Genomic DNA, 12,341 nt, shown 5'->3' with positions numbered 1-12,341 from the left:
CGCACCCCAGGCCAGGAGGGCCATGGGGGCTGGTCAGAAGGACCAGAACCAAACAAACCGAAAAACCTCTCTGGACCGGAACCCCCGGACTACGTGAGGTCAGTACCTTTTAAATACCACCTCCCAGAATGCACAGCAGGAGAACACTCCCACTGGGCTGGTTTCGAAAGAAAATATGGCATTCAGTACACCCAGCTATACTGCGTTCTCACACTTGCCGGCGGTGACCGCGACACCTACGGTCAAGGAGAACCCAGTGCAACCCAGCCAGACTGGTACTGAAACCACAAATTTAGTAAAATTAGCCTCAAAACCCAACTGTGGTTTCAGGAGAATTAACTTTGAAAACATATAGCGCATGCTCGTCAGTTAAGTTATGGTCTGGAGAAAGTATCAAAGAACTACAAGTTTGGTGATGTCACCACACTTGTGCTCTATTGAGAACTGAGTCCCTCTTCTGTGGTGCCAGATGGAACTTTTTTTTTTTTTTTTTTTATTATTTATTTTACAGATCCCTGTTAATATTGAAATGATAAGATGCTGTGAGCAGAAGAACCCCAGGATTCAGGATGGAAGAAGGGTGGCATGTTGGTGTGGGCTGCAGACTGTGACCATGTTTCATGCTACACCCTAAATAGGGGTGTAACTTGAAACACGGTCAGAAAGATGGATTTTGTAAAATGCAGCTAGTGCAATAACCTGAATTTAACCACTTCCGGATCACCCGCCGCCATTTTACATCGCTACTTTGAAAAGGAATACTGTTATTGTAGCAGCTAGCTACCATAACCCCGGTATCCTCTTCTTCAGCGGGCGGTCCGCTTCAAGATAAAAGTGGCCTCTGTGGCAGATTTTGCCGAGAGATCACTTTTATCGGCGGCGGGAGAGGGCCCCTCCCACCGATCTCCGGTGCCCTCCGCCGCTTAATTTTTAAAGAACAGTGTAAAAATTTAAAATAAAAGGTAAGAAAAACTTTATTTTTATTTATTTTTTAAATGCGCCCCGTCCCACCAAGCTCGCATGCAGAAGAGAACGCATAGGTGAGAAGCGCCCGCATATGAAAACTATGTTCAAACCACACATATGAGGTATCACCACGATCATTAGAGCGAGAGCAATAATTCTAGATCTCTTCTGTAACTCAAAACGTGCAACCTGTAGAATTTTTTTTTAAATGTCGCTCGTGGAGATTTTTAAGGGTAAAAGTTTCTCGCTATTCCACGAGCGGGTGCAACTTTGAAGTGTGACATGTTGGGAATCAATTTAGTCGGCATAACATTATCTTTCACAATATAAAAAGAAAATTGGGCTAACTTTACCGTTGTCTTATTTAATTTTTTTTTCATTCAAAAAAGTGAATTTTTTTCCAAAAGTGCGCTTGTAAGACTGCTGCGTAAATACGGTGTGACAAAAAGTATTGCAACAACCGCTATTTTATTCTCTAGGGTGTTAGAAAAAAATATATAATGTTTCGGTGTTCTAGGTGATTTTCTAGCAAAAAAAAAAAAAAAAACTTTTAACTTGTAAACACCAAATCTCAGAGGCTTGGTCCTTAAGTGGTTAACCACCTCGCGCCGCCCTATAGCCGAATGACGGCCGTAGAGCAGGCGCGTTCGTCCGGGTGGTCATCCCTGGACGTCCTGATGTTTACTTCCGCAATGCGCGCCGCCCCGGGCGCGCATCGCGGAAGTTCTCTGTTCGCCGTGTCCCCCGGGGACAGGCAAACACAGATCGCTGTAAACGGCCAATCACAGCGGCCGTTTACAGCGTGATCGGCATGTCCAATGGGAGATGATCTCATATGTAAACATATGAGATCATCTCTCAGCGCCGCTCTCCCTCCTCACACAGACAGTGTGAGAGGGGAGAGACGAACGGCTGCAGCGGCAGCCGTTCTGCCTCTAGTAAAAAAATTAAAAAGTAAAAATAAAAAGTGCCATCCGCCCCAGTGCCATCCGCCCCAGTGCCACCTGTTGTCAGTGCCACCTGTCGTCAGTGCCATCTGTCATCAGTGCCACATAGTGCCATCTGTCATCAGTGCCACGTATTAGTGCCATCTGTCATCAGTGCCACGTATTAGTGCCATCTGTCATCAGTGCCACGTGTCAGTGCCATTTGTCATCAATGCCACTTATCAGTGCCATTTGTCATCAATGCCACTTATCAGTGCCATCTGTCATCAGTGGTCACGCGTCATCGGTGCCATGTATTAGTGCCATCTGTCATCGGTGCCATGTATTAGTGCCATCTGTCATCGGTGGCAGGTATTAGTGCCATCTGTCATCGGTGGCAGGTATCAGTGCCACATATTAGTGCCATCTGTCATCAGTGCCACATATTAGTGCCATCTGTCATCAGTGTCACGTGTCATTGTCCTGGTGCTTCAAAAGTGTAATAAATAGTCAACAAGTTAGATGTGTAATTTATGTTACTAGAACACATGATGGCGCTACCTGCATGTTGGGCCTCTCTATGTGGCCAGGCTGTGAAAAAGTCCCACACATGTGGTATTGTAATACTCAGGAGGAGTAGCAGAATTTTTTGGGGGTGTCATTTGTGGTATACACATGTCATGTGAGAGAAATAACCTATTACAATGACAATTTTGTGGAGAAAAAAAAAAAATGAAAAATCTTAATTTTGCAAAGAATTGTGGGGAAAAAAATTACAACATCAAAAAGCTCACCATGCCTCTTACTAAATACCTTGGAATGTCTACTTTCCAAAAAGGGGTCATTTGGGGGTATTTGTACTTTCCTGGCTTGTTCGGGTCACAAGAAGCGAGATAGTCCACCAGTACATCAGATGTGATCAATTTTGTGCGATTCGCACCACACCTTGTAGACTCTCTTTCTTTCACAAAGACCAAATAATATCCACTAATTTGGGTTATTTTTACCAAAGATATGTAGCAGTATAAATTGTGGCCAAAATTTATGAAGAAAAATTAATAATTTGCATAATTCTGTCACAGAAACAAAGAAATATGCGTTTTTTTTTTTTTTTTTTAATTTTCGGTCTTTCTTCATTTATAGCGCAAAAAATAAAAACCCCAGAGGTGATCAAATACCACCAAAAGAAAGCTCTATTTGTGGGAAAAAAAGGACAAAAAATTCATTTGGGTACAGTGTTGCATGACTGAGTAATTGTCATTCAAATTGTGAGAGCACCGAAAGCTGAAAATTGGTCTGGGCAGGAAGGGGGTTTAAGTGTCCAGTAAGCAAGTGGTTAAACTGGTGTTGGCCTTTTGCAATACCATATACAGTAGTGCTCAAGTTTGAAGAGGGGAGGGGCAGGATTGGGAGACAATCCAGTGCTCTGCATTAAAATGTGGTGAAAAGAAACATGCTGACAGAAGGATAGAACAGAGTAGGTGGCTGGGGGAGGAGAGAGGACACAAGTCTATGCCTTGTACAGATTATTACAGTAACAGAACGTGGTGTCCTCCTCCCTTGATTGATTTCATTTTCTCTGACTAGATGGACAAAAATATTAATTCTTTGACAGGTAAGACCTCTTACTTTTATGTATTTAGCTGTTTGCTTTTAGTTTGACATCAGTATTATTCTTGCATATTGATGCACCATTTGGAGGAAAAGATTTTATTAATTTTTTTTCTTGTTTTGAGCTGTTTGAAAATAAGCAGTTCAAGATTCTTATGGAAGAAATAAGGACAACGGGTCAAAAAGCAGGATAGTTGTAGTAGTTGTAGTAGTTGTAGTAGTTGTAGTAGTAGTTGTAGTAGTTGTAGTAGTAGTTGTAGTAATAGTTGTTGTTGTAGTAGTAGTAGTAGTAGTAGTAGTAGTAGTAGTAGTAGTAGTAGAAGAGGAGAGAAGGACTGAAGGCCTTAAAAAAGACAACGTTGTGGAAGAAAGTAGGGTAGTGAGTCTGAAAGAGAAACCGTTGTGGAGGGAGGAGGACAGAGTCTAACAGAGAGAGTTTTGGAGGAAGGAAGGACAGAGCCTAAAAGAGAGACCATTGTGGGGGAAACAGAAGATCTAAAAGAGGGACATTTATGGCAGGAAAAAGGACAGAGGATCTAAAACAAGTTGTGGAGGAGAGAACAGCAGGTTTAAGACGGGACATTTGTGGGGGAAAGAAGTACTGGGGTTTAAATAAATGACCGTTGGGTAGAGAAGGACAGCAGGTCAAAGACAGGATATTTGTGGAGGAAAGAAGGGCCAAGGGTCTAAATGACCATTGGGGAGAGAACAGCAGGTCTAAGCCCTTGTACACACGGTCGGACATTCCAATGGACAATGTCCAATAGGACCGTGTTGTCGGATAATCCGACTGTGTGTGGGTTCCATCGGACTGTTTCCGTTGGAGTATCCGACGGACCAAGTTTTCCAGCTGGGCTATAAAATTTTCCGACAACATGATCCGATCGGACTTTGTCCGATCATGTGTAGAGAATTCCGATCGGACAAAGTGCCACGCATGCTCAGATCAAATTCCTAGACCAAAGCTATTGGCTACTAGCCTGAACGTAGTCCCGTCCTAACGAAATAACGTTGTCATGTTAAGTACGATCAGATTTTCTGACAACTTTGTCCGACTGTGTATGCAACAGTTTCGGACAAAATTCATTGGACAAAATCCGACGGATTTGGTTGTCGGAATGTCCGACCGTGTGTACAAGGGCTAAGAGAGGATATTTGTGGAGGAAAGAAGGTCCAAGGGTCTAAATGACCATTGGGAAGAGAAGGACAGCAGGTCTAAGACAGGATGTTTGTGGCAGAAAGACTGTGGGTCTAAATGACCGTGGGAAGAGGACAGCGGGTCTAAGGCAGGATATTTGTGGAGGAAAGAAGGACTGGGGGTCTAAATTACCATTGGGGAGAGAACAGCAGGTCTAAGACCGGGTATTTGTGGAGGAAAGGAGGGCCAAGGGTCTAAATGACAATTGGGGAGAGGACAGCAGGTCTAAGATGGGACAGTTGTATAGAACAGTCGCACAGGGGTTCTAAAAGAGGGATAATTGAGAAGGAAAGAAGAGCGGAGGATTAAAAACAGGGCCAGTTGTGGTGGAAAGGAGGGCAAAAACAGGAATACGAACAGTTACAGTTTCGGAGAAAAGGAGAGGGGCTCCTAAACCGAGTAAGTTGTGTAGTATTTATGATGAAAATTGTTTAGTGGGAGAGGTATTGAGTTTGTTGAACTCGGGGCTGCTACTTGTGTTCGGCAATTGTTTTTGAGAACAATTATTTTTTAAATCTTTTCTACACCACACCTGTCATTAGGGCATTGCACAGGTTGCCGTACTTTGTGGCATGTAGTGAGTTTGCATTTTAGCTTAGACCTACAGGAAAGACCGTATCGGCATATTTCACGTGCTCGGGATTTGGGGGCTCCTGGGAGCACTGAAGTCACTAGTGGGGCCTGCTGCCTACTGCCTGTTGTGAGAGGTCAGTTTTAGAACGATAAGCTCCTAGAGCAGCCTTTCTCAACCTTTTCAACACAGAGGAACCCTTGAAATAGTTCTCCGGTCTCAGGGAACCCCTGATAAAAATGAGAAATCTACAACTCATGATACATTAGTGTGATGGTCAGTGGGAAGAATGGTCCTTACACTTGTGGTCATTGGGGAGAATTATCTCCTTACAGATATCTAAAAAGATCAATGGTGTCAGTGGGAACTTATCCAAGAGGCAGAAATGGCCCAATGCTGAAGGAACCCCTACAACCTCTGGAGGAACCCTGGTTGAGAATCACTGTCCTAGAGTAAGGTTTGCTTGAAATCGTGCAAGCATTGTTGGTAAATTCAGTTCTGGGTGAACTCTAAGGAGCCAAATGACCTACTGGCTTAATATATTTGCTAGTGAGGGAGGTTTCACCATCCTGCCTCCCCCCCGTCTTTCCAATTGCATTCTCTGCAATGTAAAATTATTCAGACCCGATCAACGCAGCATAAATATCAAATACATTTCATCTGCTGTTTCATAACGATGGAGTACGCTATGAAGTACTGGAGTTGGCACATTCTGTGCCTTCATGGCGTAAACAAACTTGTGAGTCAACCACGTTTTAAGGACAATGTTTCGGACAGTGAGATGCCTCTATTCACTCCTCCAAGTGATCAGATGGTCACTCTACTCTCTAATTAGCTGACGATCTGGTTAAATATTTCCTCCTAGGTGACTGCTTATGTGTTGGTTGGCTTCTAGTAACGGCTTAGCTCATGTTGGATTGCTATTTTTAGCTGAACTTTTGTTCCCTTGCAGTTAGAGTAAGGTGAAAACAAAGTCATGTGACTGCAGTCATTTGATTTCCACATACAATACAGAGAGTTTACATTGAATAGAAAGAGGACCGTGCTAGTACGAAGGTATGCCGAGCTGTGACGTGTGCTGTGTTCCTTTTTTGTTCCCGGTAAATGCCGTAACCGGTCAGTGAGTTAATAATAAATCTGGTGATTGTTTATCCTCAGATCTGAACCTACGTAACCTCCTTTTTTGTTTTGTAATAACTTTAAAGTGGAACTCCAGTTTTCTGAATTGAACTTGCGTGGGCTAGGAGATCATTAGGAGGATCCATCCTTGATGATTATGATATCTCCTCATTTTAAATCTTTTAGCCTTTGTAGTCAACCCTAAGGCCCCATTCACACCGGAGCGATTATCTGCTAGAAGGAGAAAAAAAAATCAATTGTTCTCTATGGAGATAGTTCACATCTCCACTCCATGTCGCCATTCATGCGTATTTACGCATTTCTGCGCAACTTTTTTTTCTGCTACAAATTAAAAAAGTAAAAAATAAAATGTAAAATAAATACACAACTAACTAAAAATCATCATAAATAGGAATAATGTAATGATACATTAATAAATAATAAAAAAACTCTAACCTTTAAATATTATATTAATAATAAAATAAACACCCAGACTCAAACTAAAAAATACATATATAATAATAATTATTTTGTCTTAGGGTGTTTTTTATATATTTTTTTTTTTTTTAAGGGTTAATTTTTTATTTGTTACTTTTTAGTATGATTTTTTTTATTTTATTTTTTTTTAAATTTAGGATTTTTTTTATTTGTGTATTTTACATTTTTTTTCATTGTATTTATTATTATTTTAAATAATAATAACAATTAAAATAATAACCCTAACTCCTAATCCTAACCTAGAAAGAAGAGACCCCCACTATGGCAACAATGATTAATTGTATAAAAGGATTGAATGAGTTACAAACTCCATCAAAGCATGGTGGACCTTACCGGCACAACATGAGGCAGTAATTTTAGCAAAAATATAAATCTTTAGCTTTTTTTTTTTTTTTTTTAAATAAAAAGCTGAAATACCTAGCAACAAGTGATGAAACAGATATGTTTTCTCTATTAAAAACGCCAAAGCCAAAAAAACGCCAAAATCGCCGGAAAAGCACTCAAAGATGCTACACTCAAGTGTGAATGCAGCCTAAGAAGATATCATATATTGTATTTCTGGGGACAGAAAGGAGACTTGATTACAAGTTTATTATACAATATTTTTATTTTCTTGGTTTCAGTGTTAAAAAATTATAATTTATGACAAATTATTTAATTGTGACTGTTCTGTAATGTAGCGTGGGCCCCAAATATTTACCTAAAAAAATAACCTTCAAAATCTGCTGATTTTAAATCGTTATCTCATAGGTGAGATTTGTATGTAACAAAAGCAAAATGGTAAAGCTCAGCACGAATGTTTGCACTTTGCTTTATCAGAGTTTCATTCCCCATTTTTAGTTCCCGTTCGCACAATTTGGAACTGTCAAATCGCATGACAAGTCACACCCCATTGCCGACAATGGAACCATTCATATCTTTGCGACTCATGTCGCAGCAATTATGAAAAAGGTTCCTGCACTACTTTTTTTTTTTTTTTTGTTTGTTTTATTTTAAAAAATTTTCCCCCCTGATTTCGTTGCGACTTGCATAGACTTCTGTTAAATACTTGACCCCTGGAAGATTTGAACAGGCCATTTTTTTTTTTTTTATTTAAATTTTTTTATTTTTTTGCGATATGGCACTGTGTTACGTTTACTGAAAATTGTGCAGCCGTGTGACGCTTCTTCTTCTCCTTCTCCTTCTCCTTCTCCTTCTCCTTCTCCTTCTCCTTCTCCTTCTCCTTCTCCTTCTCCTTCTCCTTCTCCTTCTCCTTCTCCTTCTCCTTCTCCTTCTCCTTCTCCTTCTCCTTCTCCTTCTCCTTCTCCTTCTCCTTCTCCTTCTTCTTCTTCTCCTTTTTTTTATTTTATTTTTTCTACATATTTTTGGTTAAATCCCAAGAAGCATCTATTGATTGGTTGGTTTGCGCAAAAGTTATAGTGTCTACAAACTATGGGATATTTTTATTACTTTTTTTTTTTTTTAAAGTAATGGCAGCATTCAGCGACAATAGTAGTGGGATTGTGATATTGCGACGAACATTCTGACACTTTTTGGGGACCAGTGACACTAATACAGTGATCGGTGCTAAAAATATGCACCATCCCTCACCATTTCTGCCAGCCAGTTTATTTCAATTATACCAAAAAAAACGTATTTTCTTTTTATTTTATTTTTAAATATTATTATTATTATTATTATTATTATTTTTTTTTTTTTATCGTAATGGGAGATTTGGCTGTGGTCAGTGGAGGCATGATCTAGACTCGCCCATCAGCCCATATTAGCTCACTGTAGGACTGATCTGCTGCAGCAAGAAGCAGGTATTGGTTGTTTCAACTTTGGCTATAGATTAGATGCTTTGTAATTCCTCTCTCCAGTAATGCCTTTAATTGTGCTCCCAATTGTGCCATTTCCGATTTTTTTTTTTTTTTTTTTTTTTTTTTTATTCCCCAGTCCTTTACCTACCTCGCTGTAGTTTTCCAGACTACAGGGATGACGCCATTGCAGTCCAGATGCTGCTAGTGGGCATTACCATTAGTGGAGTTGTATGTGTGTTGTGTGCTATGGGAGTGACCTATTCATAATTCTCAGCTATACTGATAATTTAGCTGCACTTGTTTTGCTCAAACAAGTAACAGACGAATGTCCCTTGCTGCTCAAGGTGCCATATGTTATGGGACATTCGCTACGAAGAGGAAAAGGAGGAGAAAAAAAGATGAGCTGACCTCAATTATAAAAGCTAAAAAAAAAAAAAAAAATGTGGAGGGGTGTACTCACTTTTTTTTTTTTTTTTTATTATTTTCTTCTATCTTTTCATGTGACAACACTGAAGAAATGACACTTTGCTACAATGTAAAGTAGTGAGTGTACAGCTTGTATAACAGTGTAAATTTGCCGTCCCCTCAAAATAACTCAACACACAGCCATTTAATGTCTAAACTGCTGGCAACAAAAAGTGAGTACATCCCTAAGTGAAAATGTCCAAATTGGGCCCAAAAGTGTCAATACTTTGTGTGGCCACCATTATTTTCCAGCACTGCCTTAACCCTCTTGGGGATGTAGTTCACCAGAGCTTCACAGGTTTCCACTGGAGTCCTCTTCCACTCCTCCATGACGACATCACAGAGCTGGTGGATGTTGGAGACCTTGCGCTCCTCCACCTTCCATTTGAGGATGCCACACAGATGCTCAATAGGGTTTAGGTCTGGAGACATGCTTGGCCAGTCCATCGCCTTTACCCTCAGCTTCTTTAGCAAGGCAGTGGTTGTCTTGGAGGTGTGTTTGGGACGTTATGTTGGAATACTGCCCTGCGGTCCAGTCTCCGAAGGGAGGGGATCATGCTCTGCTTCAGTATGTCACAGTACATGTTGGCCTTCATGGTTCCCTCAATGAACTGTAGCTCCTCAGTGCCGGCAGCACTCATACAGCCCCAGACCATGACACCACCATACTTGACTGTAGGCAAGACACACTTTCTTTGTGCTCCTCATCTGGTTGCCACCACACACGCTTGACACCATCTGAACCAAATACGTTTATCTTGGTCTCATCGGACCACAGGACATGGTCCCAGTAATCCATGTCCTTAGTCTGCTTGTCTTCAGCAAACTGCGGGCTTTCTTGTGCATCATCTTTAGAAGAGGCTTCCTTCTGGGGTAACAGCCATGCAGACCAATTTGATGCAGTGTGCGGCGCATGGTCTGATCATTGACAGGCTGACCCCCCCCCCCCCCCCTTCAACCTCTGCAGCAATGCTGGCAGCACTCGTACATCTATTTCCCAAAGACAACCTGTGGATATGATGCTGAGCACGTGCACACAACTTCTTTGGTCGACCATAGCAAGGCCTGTTCTGAGTGGAACCTGTCCTGTTAAACTGCTGTATGGTCTTGGCCACCGTGCTGCAGCTCAGTTTCAGGATCTTGGCAATCTTTTTTTACCCTAGGCCAGGGATCTCCAAACTACGGCGAGCCAGCTGTTGCGGAACTACACGTCCCATGAGGCATTGTAAAACTCAGACATGACTGGGCATGATGGGAATTGTAGTTCCTGAACAACTGGAGGGCCATAGTTTGGAGACCCCTGGCCTAGGCCATCTTTATGTAGAGTAACAATTCTTTTTTTTCAGCTCCTCAGAGTTCTTTGCCATGAGTTGCCATGTTGAACCTCCAGTGACCAGTATGAGAGAGTGAGAGCAATAACACAAAATTGAACACACCTACTCCCCATTCACGCATAAGACCTTGTAACACTAACGAGTCACATGACACCAGTGAGGGAAAATGGCTAATTGGTCCCGATTTGGACATTTTCACTTAAGGGTGTACTCACTTTTGTTGCCAGCGGTTTAGACATTAATGGCTGTGTGAGTTATTTTGAGGGGGCAGCAAATTTACACTGCTATACAAGCTGTACACTCACTACTTTACATTGTAGCAAAGTGTCATTTCTTCAGTGTTGTCATATAAAAAGATAGAATAAAATATTTACAGAAATGTGAGGGGGTGTACTCACCTTTTTGTGTGTGCGTATATATAATATATTCTATAATTTTACTTTTTTTTAAATGACTATGAATTTATTATTGGCACATTTTATTAGTGCAAGAAAAGCTCAAGAAAAATGCATCCCTTTCAATTCTATGTATGTGAATGAATGAATGAATGAATGAAATACTTGTATAGCGCACAATGCGAACTGAATCGCCTCTATGTCTTCACACTGGTCCATTGCGCTTCCTTTGTGGTGTTCAAAATCTTTCTTGCTGCATTTTTGGCCAGCACCTCCGCTTCGAAATTCATTAAAAACGCAGCAAGAATGCATCAATGCACCTGTGTTACATTTCTTTTATGCCTTTTTTGAGTCATGTGATCTATGAAAAAACACACCAAAAAGCATTTTCGGCACCATTAACGGCACCTTTTTCTCTATTGGCAAAATGCAGAAAACATAATTTTCAGCCCATTATGTTTTGGCCACCGAAATTTCAGTGCATCTCCACTTAAATCAGCGTTTCATCCAAAAGTGGAACTTCCGCTTGTTCATCTCTTCGTCCACCTCCAGTGCCACATTTGTCACCTTTTCATGATGGAGGAGACTTGTTTTTGACAGGTCCCCTTCCCCACTTGCGGGAGACTGCGCTGTTTCTCTGAAGTTTTGGCCCCCCTCCTCCTCCACCGCCGTGGCCAATTAGAAGGCACGATGTGCTTCGCGCATGCATGGTAGGGAATGCCAATGGCGGTGGCTGCACCCGACATCTGATCTCAAGATTGGCTGCGGTGCTGACATTGCGGGCTCCATGGACAGGTAAGTGTCCATATATTTAAGTCAGCAGCTAAAGTATTTGTAGCTGCTGACTTTTAATTTTTCGTGGGGTGGGCGGGCCTCCTCTTTAATGTGTTTGTGTCAATAGGCCTTACATGATGGTTGGACATGATGTGGAAGTTAATTTGGGTAAATGATGGTCAGTGAGTCGGGAGACAGTACGCTCATCAATGTTCGGTGATATGGACACTTCTTTTTACTCTGATTCAACCATAATTGTCAAAACACCTTGTGCACATTCAATGGTGAAAGACATGAGACTGTATTTCTTTGTTATAATTTCAATTCGTGATATATGTGTGTGGTGTGTTTTTTTTATTTTATTTTATTTTTTTTAAGTCTTCCTTTTTTTTTTTTTAAACTAATTCTATTTTATCTTTCTACTCGTAGGTTCCTGGGTAGAGCTGCATTTCAGCAACAATGGTCATGGTGGAGTACCACCATTAGTGGGCCAAGAGCAAGTACCAGCTTCACTCTCCATTCATAATGGTGACATGGAAAAAATACTTCTGGATGCCCAGCATGAGTCTGGACGAAGCAGCTCTAGAGAGAGTTCACGCTGTGACAGGTATATATATATATTATTAAATGTATTTAGGCCAGCAGCTACAAGTGCTGCAGCTGCTGACTTCTAAAAGTCCAGCAC

General features: G+C 41.2%; 1 protein-coding gene across 3 annotated transcripts in view; it reads left to right on the top strand.

Moving 5' to 3' along the window:
• The window catches only part of BNIP3 (BCL2 interacting protein 3), a 71,622-nt gene that overhangs the window by 22,831 nt on the left and 36,450 nt on the right, over positions 1-12,341 (top strand). For 2 of the 3 annotated variants that reach the window (XM_077455550.1, XM_077455549.1), the window contains one exon: positions 12,086-12,263. In XM_077455550.1, the coding sequence (XP_077311676.1) occupies positions 12,086-12,263 (178 nt within the window). Of the gene's footprint in view, positions 1-3,464; positions 3,508-12,085; positions 12,264-12,341 lie in introns of those variants that run through there. The other variant, XM_077455551.1, reaches the window with a different exon arrangement.

The sequence above is a fragment of the Lithobates pipiens genome, unplaced genomic scaffold (genome assembly GCF_037356315.1).
Source record: "Lithobates pipiens isolate NorthernLeopardFrog02 unplaced genomic scaffold, aLitPip1_a1.2 Scaffold_25, whole genome shotgun sequence".
NCBI classification, from domain to species: domain Eukaryota; kingdom Metazoa; phylum Chordata; class Amphibia; order Anura; family Ranidae; genus Lithobates; species Lithobates pipiens.
This window is presented reverse-complemented; position numbering and strand designations above follow the sequence as displayed.